This window comes from Physeter macrocephalus, chromosome 9, assembly GCF_002837175.3.
Source record: "Physeter macrocephalus isolate SW-GA chromosome 9, ASM283717v5, whole genome shotgun sequence".
Classification (NCBI taxonomy): domain Eukaryota; kingdom Metazoa; phylum Chordata; class Mammalia; order Artiodactyla; family Physeteridae; genus Physeter; species Physeter macrocephalus.
This window is the reverse complement of record NC_041222.1, coordinates 9,294,557-9,308,147: the sequence shown is the minus strand read 5'-3', so window position 1 is coordinate 9,308,147 and position 13,591 is coordinate 9,294,557. Positions and strand designations below refer to the sequence as shown.

General features: G+C 44.5%; 1 protein-coding gene across 5 annotated transcripts in view; it reads right to left on the bottom strand.

Moving 5' to 3' along the window:
- The window catches only part of ASTN2 (astrotactin 2), a 961,664-nt gene that overhangs the window by 53,538 nt on the left and 894,535 nt on the right, over nucleotides 1-13,591 (bottom strand). For all 5 annotated transcript variants that reach the window (XM_024126377.1, XM_024126379.2, XM_024126378.1 and 2 more), the window contains one exon: nucleotides 3,136-3,277. In XM_024126377.1, coding sequence (XP_023982145.1) covers nucleotides 3,136-3,277 — 142 coding nt within the window. The remainder of the gene's footprint in view (nucleotides 1-3,135; nucleotides 3,278-13,591) is intronic.

The following is a 13,591-nucleotide window of genomic DNA, read 5'->3' as shown; positions in this document are numbered from 1 at the left end:
GCTCATGACAAGCACATTTCCAGGACAGGAGAAGAAAGGATGTTCCTGCTTCACGAGGTGGGAAGGAGGGAAGGAGATGGGGGCGTGTGTGTGTGTGTGTGTGTGTGTGTGTGTGTGTGTGTGTGTGTGTGTGTGTGTGTGTGTGTGTGTGTGTGTGTGTGTGTGTGTCAGTCAGTGAGGAAAAGAAGAGGCGAGGGAAAGCACTCATCACTTCTATCTAAAGGATGGCAGCTGATTTGTCAGCTCTAAGTGTTAATTGCTTTCGGGGTTCCATAAAACATTTCACTGCTTTCTACATAATGGGCCTGTAGGATTCCAGCCTGGCTAATGCCAAGTCCTCACAATGTCACCCAGAGACAGGGTTACTACTTGTGTCTCAGCAGATGGGAATCACCTGCCAGGGCTCGGTCCCTCTCTGCTAGATGCTGTCTCTCCCAGCAGTTGGAGAATGGAGGCGGATGGAGTTGAAATTAATTATTACTACAGGAAGGGCAACAAGAGCAACGGTGATAACAGCTAACACTTCTCACTCTCCTACTGGGGGCTTGTGACAAAGTGAAGAACTTCTGTGCATTATGAGCTCATCAAACCTCTTGCGGGTCCCAGTGAGCCAGACACCGTATTACCTACATCTTCACAGAGGAGGAAACGGAGGCTGGAAGGTTGAGAAGCTCACTCAGTGCCAAGCTGATAAAGCGGCGGGTGGAGATCTGAACCCAGCTCTGTCTGCCTCCAGTCTATGCCCTCAATGAGGGACAGAAGATCCAGAAGCCAGCCATAGGCAATCTTTCAAAAATGCTGTTTTCTTCATACGATCATAGTCTTTAGGGTTGGAGAGGATCATACAGCTCATAATCTAGTCACATATTTGTGTTTCATAGATGCAGTGACCCTAAAGCCCAAGGGGTTGGTGTCAGAGCTTACTGATTGAGAGGCTATAGACTCTTGCTCCCAAGATCGAAATACCAAATCATTACTGAAGGCATTTACTGAGGTAAATGCTATCGCCTCTGTGAGGTTTGCCCACGTGTCCCAGTGGAAGACACCTGATAGCATATTGTACTTTTGGGATTCCATTCCTAGAGCTCTCACTGTCCCCAGTTGATTTTGCCCTTCTGCATAAAATAAAACTTGGGCCCTAACATCTGTGAGATACATAGTCAGTGGCAAAGCCAGAGTCAGAAGCCCTGATTTCCATCTTACACTGATATTCCTGCGTTTGGTACGTGAACGCCTTGGGAGTTACCAATGAGCCTCAATGCGTCACACGTTCAAAAGAGCCCCGTGGTCCTCAGGAAAGTCATGGTCTTCCAGAGGAAGTGGGGATAGGACGCGTTTTGGAGGTGAGGGAGATTTACAGATTGTGGAGGGGCTGATGTTTACTGAGCACATACTTAGATACTACGCTAGGTTTTGCTCCTGGTTTAATTCTCATGCAACTCTGCAACCTGGGTTTTATTATTTCTCTTTTACTGAGGCTCATAGAGGTAAAGCGACTTATCTAAGGCTACACACCTAAATATGTCATGGCCAGATTTGAATCCACCGTCTGTGGTCTTCCGTACTACCATTAAGTTACAAGTTACCTGAGGACAGAAACTTTTTCTTAGGCACATTTATACTTGCATTCTAGCACAGTACCAAGACACAGGAAATCTTCAGACAATGTCTGCTGAATAAGTAAATGAGTTACACATGAGTAAATAAAAATGTGAATGAATGAAAAAGAATTGATGAATAATTAAGTGAATGAATGATGGAGTACAAAAGTGAATAAATAGATGAATGGGATGGATGGATGGTTGGATAGATGGATGGATAGATGGATGGATAAGTGAATGAATGAATAAAAAAAAATGAACGAGTTGAATAATTAATTGGTCAACAATGCCTACCTTATACCCTGAGAAAACCATAATTCAAAGAGAGTCATGTACCAAAATGTTCACTGCAGCTCTATTTACAGTGGCCAGGAGATGGAAGCAACCTAAGTGTCCATCAACAGATGAATGGATAAAGATGTAGCACATATATACAATGGCATATTACTCAGCCATAAAAAGAAACAAAACTGAGTTATTTGTAGTGAGGTGGATGGACCTAGAGTCTGTCTTACAGAGTGAAGTAAGTCAGAAAGAGAAAAACAAATACCGTATGCTAACACATATATATGGAATTGAGAAAAAAAATGGTTCTGAAGAACCCAGGGGCAGGACAGGAATAAAGACGCAGACGTAGAGGTGGACTTGAGGACATGGGGAGGGGGAAGGGTAAGCTGGGACGAAGTGAGAGAGTGGCATGGACATATATACACTACCAAACGTAAACTAGATAGCGGAAACTAACACACCATTGTAAAGCAATTATACTCCAATAAAGATGTTAAAAAGAAAAAAAAAAAAAACAATGCCCACCTTGTCGACAACTGCAGCTTTCTAGATTAGTAAGGGAGGCGGCCTATGGTTTCATAATTAGAGAATGAAGAGAGCTGGTTGCTAGAACTGGATGTTATAGCTTATGATGGTTGCATCCGAATGTGGCAACACTCGCTGAGCTGGGAAACAGAAAAAATGAGCCCCTTTTCCCTCTGAGATGAACAGATGAGTCTCAGAATGACTTCCTTTGCATCTCCAGAAATTTGGATGCAATGACTCTAATCTACTCTGTGAAAGAGTGATGATGACACTATTACTAAGGGACTGGAGGAATCGACTACTAAAAAAGTTGTATGTATATATACTACATATATGTATACACTTCTGATATGCTAATCTAACATTTTTCAGAGGAAATATCATGGAATTGAGAAAAGAACACCAGGCAGGGACTCCTGTCACAGCCTTCCTTGCTAACTTGCCACTTTCCCTCGTTGGGCTGCAGATTCTTCATGAGTAGGAGGGACGGTTTTAAGTTACTGGCCTCCCTGGACCCTTTATCACTAACCTTGTATGATTCTGTGACTCACTGTGGCCATACTTCTCCAATGGACACTTCTAAGCCTTAGCATGTTAAGGGGCACACACAGACTGGCCTATAAAACATTCGGCTGGCCTGGACAGATTACTCATGCCTTGCCTCCCAGACTTAAAACTGTCCTGTCTGCTTTACGCCCCCCCCACACAAAGTATGTCTTACTTGTAGAGACCGTCGGGCTCCAGACACTTGAAGATGACGGAGTAGATACTGACTTCAGGGACCTCTCCATGGCTTCGACCAGCTGCTACACAAGATGTACCCAGGCCAGAGAGTAAGTCATCGGCAAAACTCAGGAATTCTCCTGGAGGGAGACAAAGAAAGATGAGCTCCCCAGCTCAGGCCTTGGTGAGCAGACATTTCTGCTATTGTCCAAACCCATCAAATGTCTGGATACCATTATTAAGAGGATTAATGGACAGAACAAGCACAGGATATGAAAATGACACAGATCAGTGTCTACTCCTGATGACTCGTTTTTAAATTTATGCCTGAATTTTCTCAGCTGTGGAGATACTAATAATACCTACCTTTATAAGAGTGTAGCAAAGCTCAAATGCGGTAAATTACTGTGTAATAAAAATGCATGAAAATGCAACAGGAGGACAGGGCTTTCTGTCTAGAATAACTATTCTGGCCTTGTCACTGCCACTAACTTCCTCTTAACTCCTTAAGCAAGCCTCCTTGGAATTGCTGTTTCCTTCCTTGTACGATGAAGGAGTTGGACTAAGGATATAAAATAGGTCTCATGTCATACGGTCACTCTTACACACTGGTGTACTGGATTCATGGAGTGTCATGTTCAGATGGACAGAGACTAAGGGGGAAAGAGCTCCATGACTGATTAGTGATGAAGGTCATGAGATAGGAAGGGACAATAGAAGAGAAAGTGCCCCGAGCCCCATGATTTCTAAAAGTCAGCCTAGCCATTGGATTTTAGGAGGCTGCTGAAGTTTACTAGAAATAGGGCTAATACAGAAGATGAGATGAAGACTAGAAAGAATAACTGAACATCTGGAATCTTGGGATCTAGTCTTAGCTTTGTGAAGAATTTGCTGTATAGCTTTGGAGAACTAAATTCCCATCTCTGTACTCTAGTTTTCTCCTCTGTAGAGTGAAGGTGCTAGAGTCACAGTTAGGATTTCTGAAAAAATAAAATAACCTAGATATGCACAAAGATTAAGTTATGAGGATAAACACTGTGGTACTATTTAAACTAGCAAGAATTTTAAAACAACTAAATGTTCAATGATATCAAAACAGTGATATCAATTATAGTTCAATGATGCAATGGAATATTTTATAGCCGTTAAAATAATATTGTGGAAAAACATGAAGTTATTTGAAAGGATATTCATGGCATAGTAAGTTTAAAAAGATAGGTTACACTATTACAGAATAATTTTTGGTGGACATTTTACACATATATCTATCTAGAAAAAGAAGGAATAAAATATAGCAAATGAATAATAGTGGCTTTGTCTGGAAGGTTAGATAATGGGTATTTTTTTCTCTCTTATTTTTGCTTATCTCTCTTTTTAAAATTATCTACAAGGAACATGTATTGCTTTTGTAACAAGACAAGAAAATCAATAAAAATTACTTAAAAATAAAGTAAATGAGCCAGACTAAATGGCCTCTAAGTTCCTTTCCAGTTCTAAAACAGGATGATTTTAGAGGCACGTGAGGTATTGTATACCACACGATATGAAATGATATGAGGCCTCCCAACTGTTGATTCCTTGTTCTTCTTCATGCCTGATATGGAGGGCCTTGTAGTCTCTCCTCGCTTAGATGCTCGGTAATAAACAAGAGGAGGACATCTGTTAACTATCTTCTCTCTACTTGGGATTAAGGACAATCCAACGTGATGGTACCATCATGAGACAATAATGTTGGCCGAGTGTCTGAGAAGACACGGTTCTTCTCTACCAGGGAATTGAGGGGACAGAATTTACAGATCACTTCCTTTTGGTCTTGTAAAGAAGAGTTTCATTCTTCACTCACAAGTGAACCATGTGACACGTGTCTGACTGAACTGTCTAGATGGCCCTGGGATTCAGACGGACAACAGTTCTAAAACGTATTTGTCCCTATGGTCCAACAAAGCAGACCTGATGAGTAGTGTTTTTTGTTTTCTGCTTTTTACAAAGACAGTTCATAGACTCGATATGTGGATGCCAGAACAAGTGTCTGAATCAGGCTAATGTCAGTGACATACAAGTTCAGCTGCTACTGCCAGGCAGACTTGGGACTGAATTTGAGTTCTACTACTTACTACAAGTCCCTTAACTTCTCAAGTCTCAGTTTTCCTTTCTGTAGCAAGGGGTCAATGACTCTTTTATGGGTCTGGAATCTAGAAAGAAAGGCTGAGTCCAGGAAGTCTGTCTAGAACCAGAGGTTTTGCTATTAAAAAATGAAGAGGTAAATTTAATGCTTCTTTTATCTCAAATTTTGGCATCCCTATTTCTTCTATAGGCCTCTTATGTCAAGCTTCTTCCATAGTAAAATCATAAACCAGCAATGTCTTCCAATAGGTATCAAAGCAGAATAATGTATGGGGTGAAAAATAAAGGAGAAAAAAACATGGGACTATTCACTGGATGGAGTGAGGGCTTTGTTTCTCTTGGTTTTTCACGATTCCATGTCTGGCTGCTTGCATTTGTTTTCTTTGAGCTTGGATACATGTCTGTCTGCTTCTCAATTTGTTTCCAGATAGCCATTGAAAGAGTTGGCCCTTCATGAGGGAATTCAGTATGCCTGTGGCCTGTACTGATTAACTGTCTTCAAGCCAAAAGAGGGTTGACATTCATTTTCAAACGGGCATAGTTTTCCAGATATTTCCATGCATTTCAGAATAATTTAGACCATGGATAAAAGCCCCATAAATACGTCTGGGCAGTAAGACTGGCACACAGTTCTAAGGTTTATAGGTTTAGTTCAAGTGAAGAAACTGGATAATGTGGAGTATATAAATAGTCATATCAAGGACATTATAAGGATATTTAGTGTCCAGTTCTGTTTGGGACTATATATACATAATAACCTTCAAATGAAAAGAGTTAATGTGAAGGAAACTGATATTTTAGTGCCAACTTTTGTTTTTCCCGTTTAATCCTCACAACATTCAATCTTAATGAGTTAAATGTAAGTATCTCTGTTATAAAGCTGAAGTTAAGCGCACAAATTTAGGAAGAGGCAGAGCTGAGACTTGAACCCATATCATCCTAATTCCAAAGCCATACCTTTTCTTTTATGTTATGCTGCCTCCTAGAGAATGTTTAAAAATAACGATAGTGTTAGAAAGGGAACTTTCTCAATTCTTTTCAATTTGAGATTGAATTCATGCGACTCTCTTAGCTCTATGGGCTTGGGAAATGAAACAATAAAAGACCTTCTACAGCCTGTAATCTGACAACAGGAAGGGTTGTTAAATACAGACCCATAAAGTGAATTGTAAGATTGCTTGTTTTGGCACTCTATTCCAGAAGGTTTAAATGCAACCTAGAAGGGGACAGGTGAATGCAGCGACCCTCACTGTCCTTCCTTTCCTAGTGGAGGGGGAACTAAGAAAGGCCTGGGGGCTTCTCCATGTACAAAGGTGAACCAGTGCAATTCAACACATGTATTGTGGTTCCACCGTATACCATGTTGCACGTCTGGAAGCATTATAATTGAATGAACAATAATAAAGTGCAGTGGTTAAGAGGTTGGGCTCTGCATTTACACTGCCTAGAATTAAATCCTGGTACATCCCCACTTACAGCTAGCTTTGGACAGGTTCCTTGACTCTCTACATCTGTTTTATCATATGTTAAATGGGTATAATAATGCTATCTAATGTATATTGTTTACAAATAATAACTATTTGTAATTATTAGTACAATGTCTGGTATACAGTAAGAGCTCAAAAAATATATCCGCTATCATTATTGTTTTTGTTATTATTGTGTCATCATAACAGAGGAGATAATAAGGACCCTTAGAGATTTTTTTTTTTTTTTTTTTTTTTTTTTTTTGTGGTACGCGGGCCTCTCACTGCCGTGGCCTCTCCCGTTGCGGAGCACAGGCTCCGGACGCGCAGCCTCAGCGGCCACGGCCCACGGGCCCAGCCGCTCCGCGGCACGTGGGATCCTCCCGGACCGGGGCACGAACCCGTGTCCCCTGCACCGGCAGGTGGACTCTCAACCACTGCGCCACCGGGGAAGCCCTAGAGATTATTTTTATCCAAACTGCTCCTTTTCCAGGTGAGAAAACTAAAGCCCAGATAAAGAAAGTGGCATGTCTGTGGCCATACACAAAGTGGGAGGTAGACTTGGAACAAAACTTGGTCTCTTAACTCCTACGGCCCGTGAGATAATTCATATCAGCCAGCATATTGAGATAAAATCACTGAGAACTGAAGAGCTTCCAAAGCTGCCCCAGGAGCCTGTGCTCCTAAATTTGTGACCAACTTTACTCAACAGGAATGTGAGCTCTATTTACTGGGCATTTACTATGTGCCGGGCACTGCATGTACATGGTACACAGCTCCACCCTGTCATCTTCTTAAACTTGAAATCTCTGAGAAAGATAGAACGCCCAGGAGAGACCGAAGATGTTCAATAGGTTTCACACATGTAATAAATTCTAACAGTGGCTTGAGAATTAGAATATTTAGAACTCTGGGGATAAGAAGAAATGGCAGATATGGTGGGTGCTGAAGTCTGCCTCCTCTAGACCTATACTAACCTTCAGCCAGATCAACTCCAGTTTGATCTATTTTACATACTAATGGTCCATGTTTTATTTAGGCTGAAAATAAAAACTGCTTTAAAAATCTCGGCTTAAAAGTTTTATTGCTTAAAATATTTGAATCCTAAAACTCTGCCACATTCCCTGATAGAAATATAGAGGCTCAGGAATGTTACACCCCCATTCAAGGCTTCGAAGCTACCCCCAGGCAGAGGCCAGAACCCAAATCCAGCTCTTCTGCCCGTGCGTCTTCCACTAGGACACTCTGCCCAGGCCACTTCTGTCCCCTCCTCTCTAGGAAGGCGTTACGGCCACATGGCAGAACCCTCCCGTACCCAGGCTGCTACTGCCGCCTTGCCCATGCCTGTCCAAGACGCTAACATTCTTTTTCTGTTTTTCTTTCCTTGAAAACAGATAGGGAGTTGGGAGTCGCTGTACAGGAATGCGCCTGTTCCCCATTATGGCTCTTCTGGGGCTGTAACCCGAGTGGGCTTGGGCCAGACCCTCACACACATTTCTTTATCCACTCAGACTCGAGCCTTGCTCTCATTACCATCCACAGAAGAGGTCAATCACAATTCTGCTGAAGCTACAGAACCAACCCAACAAAGCACAGAGCGATTTTTCTACGGGCCCCACCCCCTGCCTCAATTCTCTCTCTCCCTCCTCCCCTTTCATCACTCCCTCGATCCTCTTCCTCCTTGTTTTTCCCCTCCTTCTCCTCTCTCTCCCTCTCTCGTTCTCTCTCCCTCTCTCTCGCTTCTGATTGAGTTGAGGTCACAGTCAAAGCTGGCCACAAGAGCAAATTGAAAACAGGTTGGGAGAAAAGCAGCAAAGAAATTCCAAAATGGAAGGGGCCAGAGCAGTGAGTTATTTAGCCCAGGTGGGGAAAGAGGTCCCTGCTGGGGACTCCACACTCTTTTCAAGAAACGCCAAGGGGATTTAGAGCTACTCTGGGCCTGGCCTCTCTCTAACCTACAGATGCTCTTCGCTGCAGTGCCCAGGGAGAGGCAGGGCTCTGCATTTCCCCACCTTTCCTTTCCTTGGACAAATGTAGAAATTCATTCTGAGACCTCGTCAGTGACAAAGTGCATCTTTGAGGGCCTCACACCATTCAGCTGCAGTTGGCTCACTTCTTCCAAAACAATGTTATTTTAAATCGGAAGAACCAGTGTGTGATGATTCTCACATTCATTGAGAGAGGCAGTACGAGATATGAAAAAGAGAGTGTGTTTGGGGGGCAGACGACACCTGGTTTTGAAGCCAGGCTCCACCGCTTATGAACTGTATTACATAGGGATGGATGATTAAACTCTGAGAGACCACTCCTTCATCTGGGAAGTAGATGATCGGAGAACTAGGCAAGGAGTAAGTAATACATGCAGTGTACCTGCTACATGAACGGTTTACCAATGTCAATGCTCCCTCGCCCCTGCTGCCCCATCCCCATCGTGTCTCATCAGTTTGCCTGATGGCAAACTTTTTAGTGGTCAAATTCAGCTGCTTTTAGAAACGTTACATAATACCTAACTCCCTAAAACCTTCCCTATTTTTGGCAAAATGAAGTAATTTTTAAAAGAAGGAGGGAAGAAAGGTAGGTAGTCAAGGAGAGAGGGGAAGAAAATGTTTATTTAGCTCTTATTATACGGCATCAGCAGTGCTAGACATTTTTACTTAATTATCTTGATTAAACATTCAAAGCAATCCTGTCTTGATTAATATTCAATACAACCTAATGAATTAGGTTAATTATACGTTTACAAATGAGGGATCAGGTTCAGAGAAGGTTAAATGCCTTGCCTAACAAGATCCACCAAGGAAGAACGGTAGAGAAAAGGCAAGAACCAGGACTTCTGTCATCCAAAGCCTGTGGTTTTCCTACTACACATTTGCCTACAGACTGTAAGATGCTTTTGGCGAGTCTTGTATTTTGGTTACCTCTGTGTCGCCAGTACCCGGCACAGGGCTGGCCATGCAGGTATTTGTGGAATTCTGTGAAACCAAACTTCAGAGGGTGAAGCCTGGATCCACACTCATCTCCCCAACACTAGCACTTGTCATTAGAACTTTCTTTTGGGATATCAGGCTGCCTCCTGCATGATCTCTTTCAGGAGTGCACAGGACTCCCATGGTACAGGAGAGAAGGGACTGCCAAAGACGTGAGGGATCCAAAAAGGGCCATGGAGGTCTAGCAAATATCTACTGAGCGCCCCTATATGCCTGTGTTGTGCTAAGGGACTTCTGGCACATCCTCATACAAGCCCTCATACAACCTACATCTGTAGGTTTGACCTGCTCTAAAATCTGTCTCCTTCCACTTACAGCATGCCGTTTTCCACCAGGGAGCCAGCTCTCCCCCAATTTCAGTCTATATGATTTAGGTGGAGCTATGGCCTCCTCCCTTCCTCAGAGATGGGCATGTGATCAATGGCATGATATCCCATATCAGAGACCAGCAAGAGATGAACAAGTGACCAAGGCCTGATCAATCAGACTAACATCTGGGACAGAGACCAAGTCCTGATGACATCACTTGAAGCCTTGGATGAGCTGTGTCTGAAGCTAGATATACCCTTGGATATTTCAAATACATGACTCAGTATTTTCCCTTTTCTGCCAAAGCTAGTTTCTATTTGTTTTCCGTTACTTGCAACCAGGAGTCCTACCAGATACAAATCCTATGAGGTAGATTTTATGATTGCCATTTTATAAATGAATAACAAACAAAAAAACAGGTCACAGGTCTTAAGCAAGTTGCCCAAGGTCACACTCCATCTAAATAACAAGGCTGGACCTCAAATCCAGAGCTGTCAGATGCCAACACCGGAGCCTTTCCCATCATAAAACACTGCCTAGGGCAGAGGATAAAAGGATTCTATGATTCAACAAATCACCGAGTTATCCCCAGTGTCCTGCTTCCTCTGGCCCTGTCTTCTGACCTCACTGCCTGTGCTCCCTGGCCCCCCTCCCTCCCTCCAGCCAGGCTGGTACCCCTCCTCCTCTAATGTGCAGACCGTGCTCCTTACACAGGGCCTTTGCACCTGTGGTCTCCATGCCTGGACAGTTCCTCCCCCATGGCTTTGCATGATTCACTCCCTCTCCTTAGCCAGATCATTGCTTAAATGTCACTTCCTCAGAAAGGCCTTCTCCAGCTACTCACTCTAATCCAATCCCTCTCTATCCCCTATTTCACTTCATAAAACATATCGTTCTCTCTTATACTGAGGAATTACTGGACTGCCTGTATCGCCCCCTGTAAGCCCCCTGATGAAGAGACTTTCTTCACTTAGCAAGCTGCCTATACACAGCGTGTTCTCCATAAACACTTGTCTAGGGAATGAGTGTATTTACTGTGTACTGTAAAAAGAGTGGATGGCTGTGAACGCAACATAAAGAAGAATGTCTTAGTTTGCATTCCCTGGGGAGCAAAGCCTAAGAGAAGGGCTTGGGTGCAGATGGTTTATTTAGAAGGTGACTCCAAGAAACAGGCATGGGGAAATGGGAAGAATGAGGCAGTGAAGAGGAACAGTCAACACAGAGGTGCAGCACTAAATGTGCCGCTGTGAGTCATGGGGGCTCGAGCCTACTGCGACCTTCTGAGGAGTGAACGGGATGTCTCCCAGAACTGTTTGGTTGAAAGCTGGGGGGCTGGAGCACATATCCGCCGGTGATTCCTGACGGCCATCGGTGGAGAGCCTCCCCGGGAGAGTGAATTTCCCCACATGTTTTTTTTAATGTGGCTTGCCCCCAAGTCCTAGGGAGCTCAATCTCATACAAGGCCATGGGACAGAAAGCACAAGTGTGCATTTGAGGTCACTGGCAGCACAAGGTGAGCCTGGGTGTGCACCACAGTTGCAGCTGAAATAACCCTGGGCCAAGAGGCTATGTCACTGCCCCGGTGGCATCTGCTACAAAGACCCAATCTCTGCCTTGGAGGAATTGATAGAAAGATCCACTGATGAGCCTTCCTCACTGAGGCCTAGGATAGACCTGATAGCTCCACTGCTGAAACAGTCCACAGTCACTGAACACCCACTCCATGCCAGGGAGAGGACTAGGCACTGCAGGCACAGTCCTGAGCCACACAGGCAAAGCCCCCCCCCGTGGTGCTCGCAGCTAAACAAGGCAGAACTGCAATGGCTGCTTTCGTCAGCAACCCTCCAAAGAGTCTTGCAACTTATGATTAATACAGAATTTAATAATATTAACCTCAGCATTAATATGCAGTTGGCTAATAGAGCCTGCCCTTTTCTACAGTTGGATTCATTAGGGCCGTAAAAGCCCTCGTCATCCCCACCATCTTGAGGACAAATGATGCTAATACCTTTGGCCAGACTGGGTGTTGCTAACATGTGTGAGGAGAGCGGGTCTGGGGACCGGACTGCGGACGAGGAGGGGCGTGCGAGGAGAGCCAGGCCCCTCATCTCCCTCGCCATCACTCTTTGAGGACCACAGCGTGTGTTTACTGCCATCACAGCACTCATATTTCTTTTCTTTCTTTCCTTTTTAAAATCGTATCCCTAAACATTACCTTGTCGTGAAGCGGAAAGAACCAACTGTACACGATGTGCTTCTCATCAGACTCTTGGTTCCTCTAACACATCCTACTCTCTCCAGGCCCCAGTCTTCATTCAGCGTCTCCCTCTCTGGGCAAAACGGCAGAAAACCTGTGCGCTGACGGTGGGCCCTAATAGCCCCTCTGACCGCAGTTGTGATGAACCAGCATATAATCTGGCAGAGCTGGGTTATTATTCACATTTTGTCAAGAGGAGAAGAGAGGCTCAGAGAGTCGGGGCACACTGCCCGGCTACACAGCTAGTACACAGCGAGTCTGGGACTTGAACCCGGGCTGATCCAGTGCCAGAGCCTGTGGTTTTCCCACCACAACACGCACTTCCTAATTGTTCTATCTCTGTGGGCCTCAGTCTCCCCGTCTCTAAAAGGAGGATGTCAGCATCTACTCCGCAAGGGGCTCATGAGGAGTGAATTCAATTCAGTCCATTAAAAAAATATATATGTGCCTTATAATCGGCAAAGAGCGACGCATCTGTAAAAGACGGTTGTCAGGGGAAATCCACGGAGTGCAGGTAGGATGACACAAATGTCCGGTGGGTGCTTCTGCAGTTCGAAGGAGGGAGAAGAGACCATCCTCTGGGGGGTGGCGAGGTACGTCAGCGTTCATCCCCAAGGACACACCAGGGAAAACAGAGTGTGATGACGAAGGACCTTTACGAGCCCAAAAACGTAACCGCCGGTGACACAGGGCAAAGAAGAAGGGCGTCGGGGGGTGGGGGGTGAGGGTGCTATAGTGCAGGGAAATCTAGGGCTAGCTTCCTGGGATTGGCGCTTCCAAACTCCTGTCAGCTCTGGAGAACTGGCTTCTCTTCCTTTATTTCAGCTGAAGTTGTACATCCCTCAGAGCCTTCTGTACCACCCTGCCTGAAGGAGACCCATACTCTGCCCATTCTCAGCTGTGCCTCATCATAGAACTTGAGATTTTCTTCTGAGCACTAGTGACAAACTACTTACTGCAGTTGTTTGCTTTCCTCTTTATTTTCAGTTGATTACTAAAATGTTAGCTCCATGAGTTCAGGAGCCTTGTCCATCTTGTTCACTGTCTCCTCAGCGGCTGGCAGAGCGTGGGGGACATAGCAGCCCTTCATTAAAGATCCACTGACTGAATCGGGGGCAGGTGAGGCTGGAGAAGGAAGTAACTAATGACTCGGCTAGGCTCTGTAAACGTGTCGAGACAACTTAAGCTTTCGCTCATACCCAATATCTTTCTGAAACCTTCCCTTGGTCACCCCTCCATCCAGCAAGAGTCAGACTCCTACTCCGGGCTCCCTCGGTGGCCTTGCTTCTCACCATTGTGGCCCTTAACCCA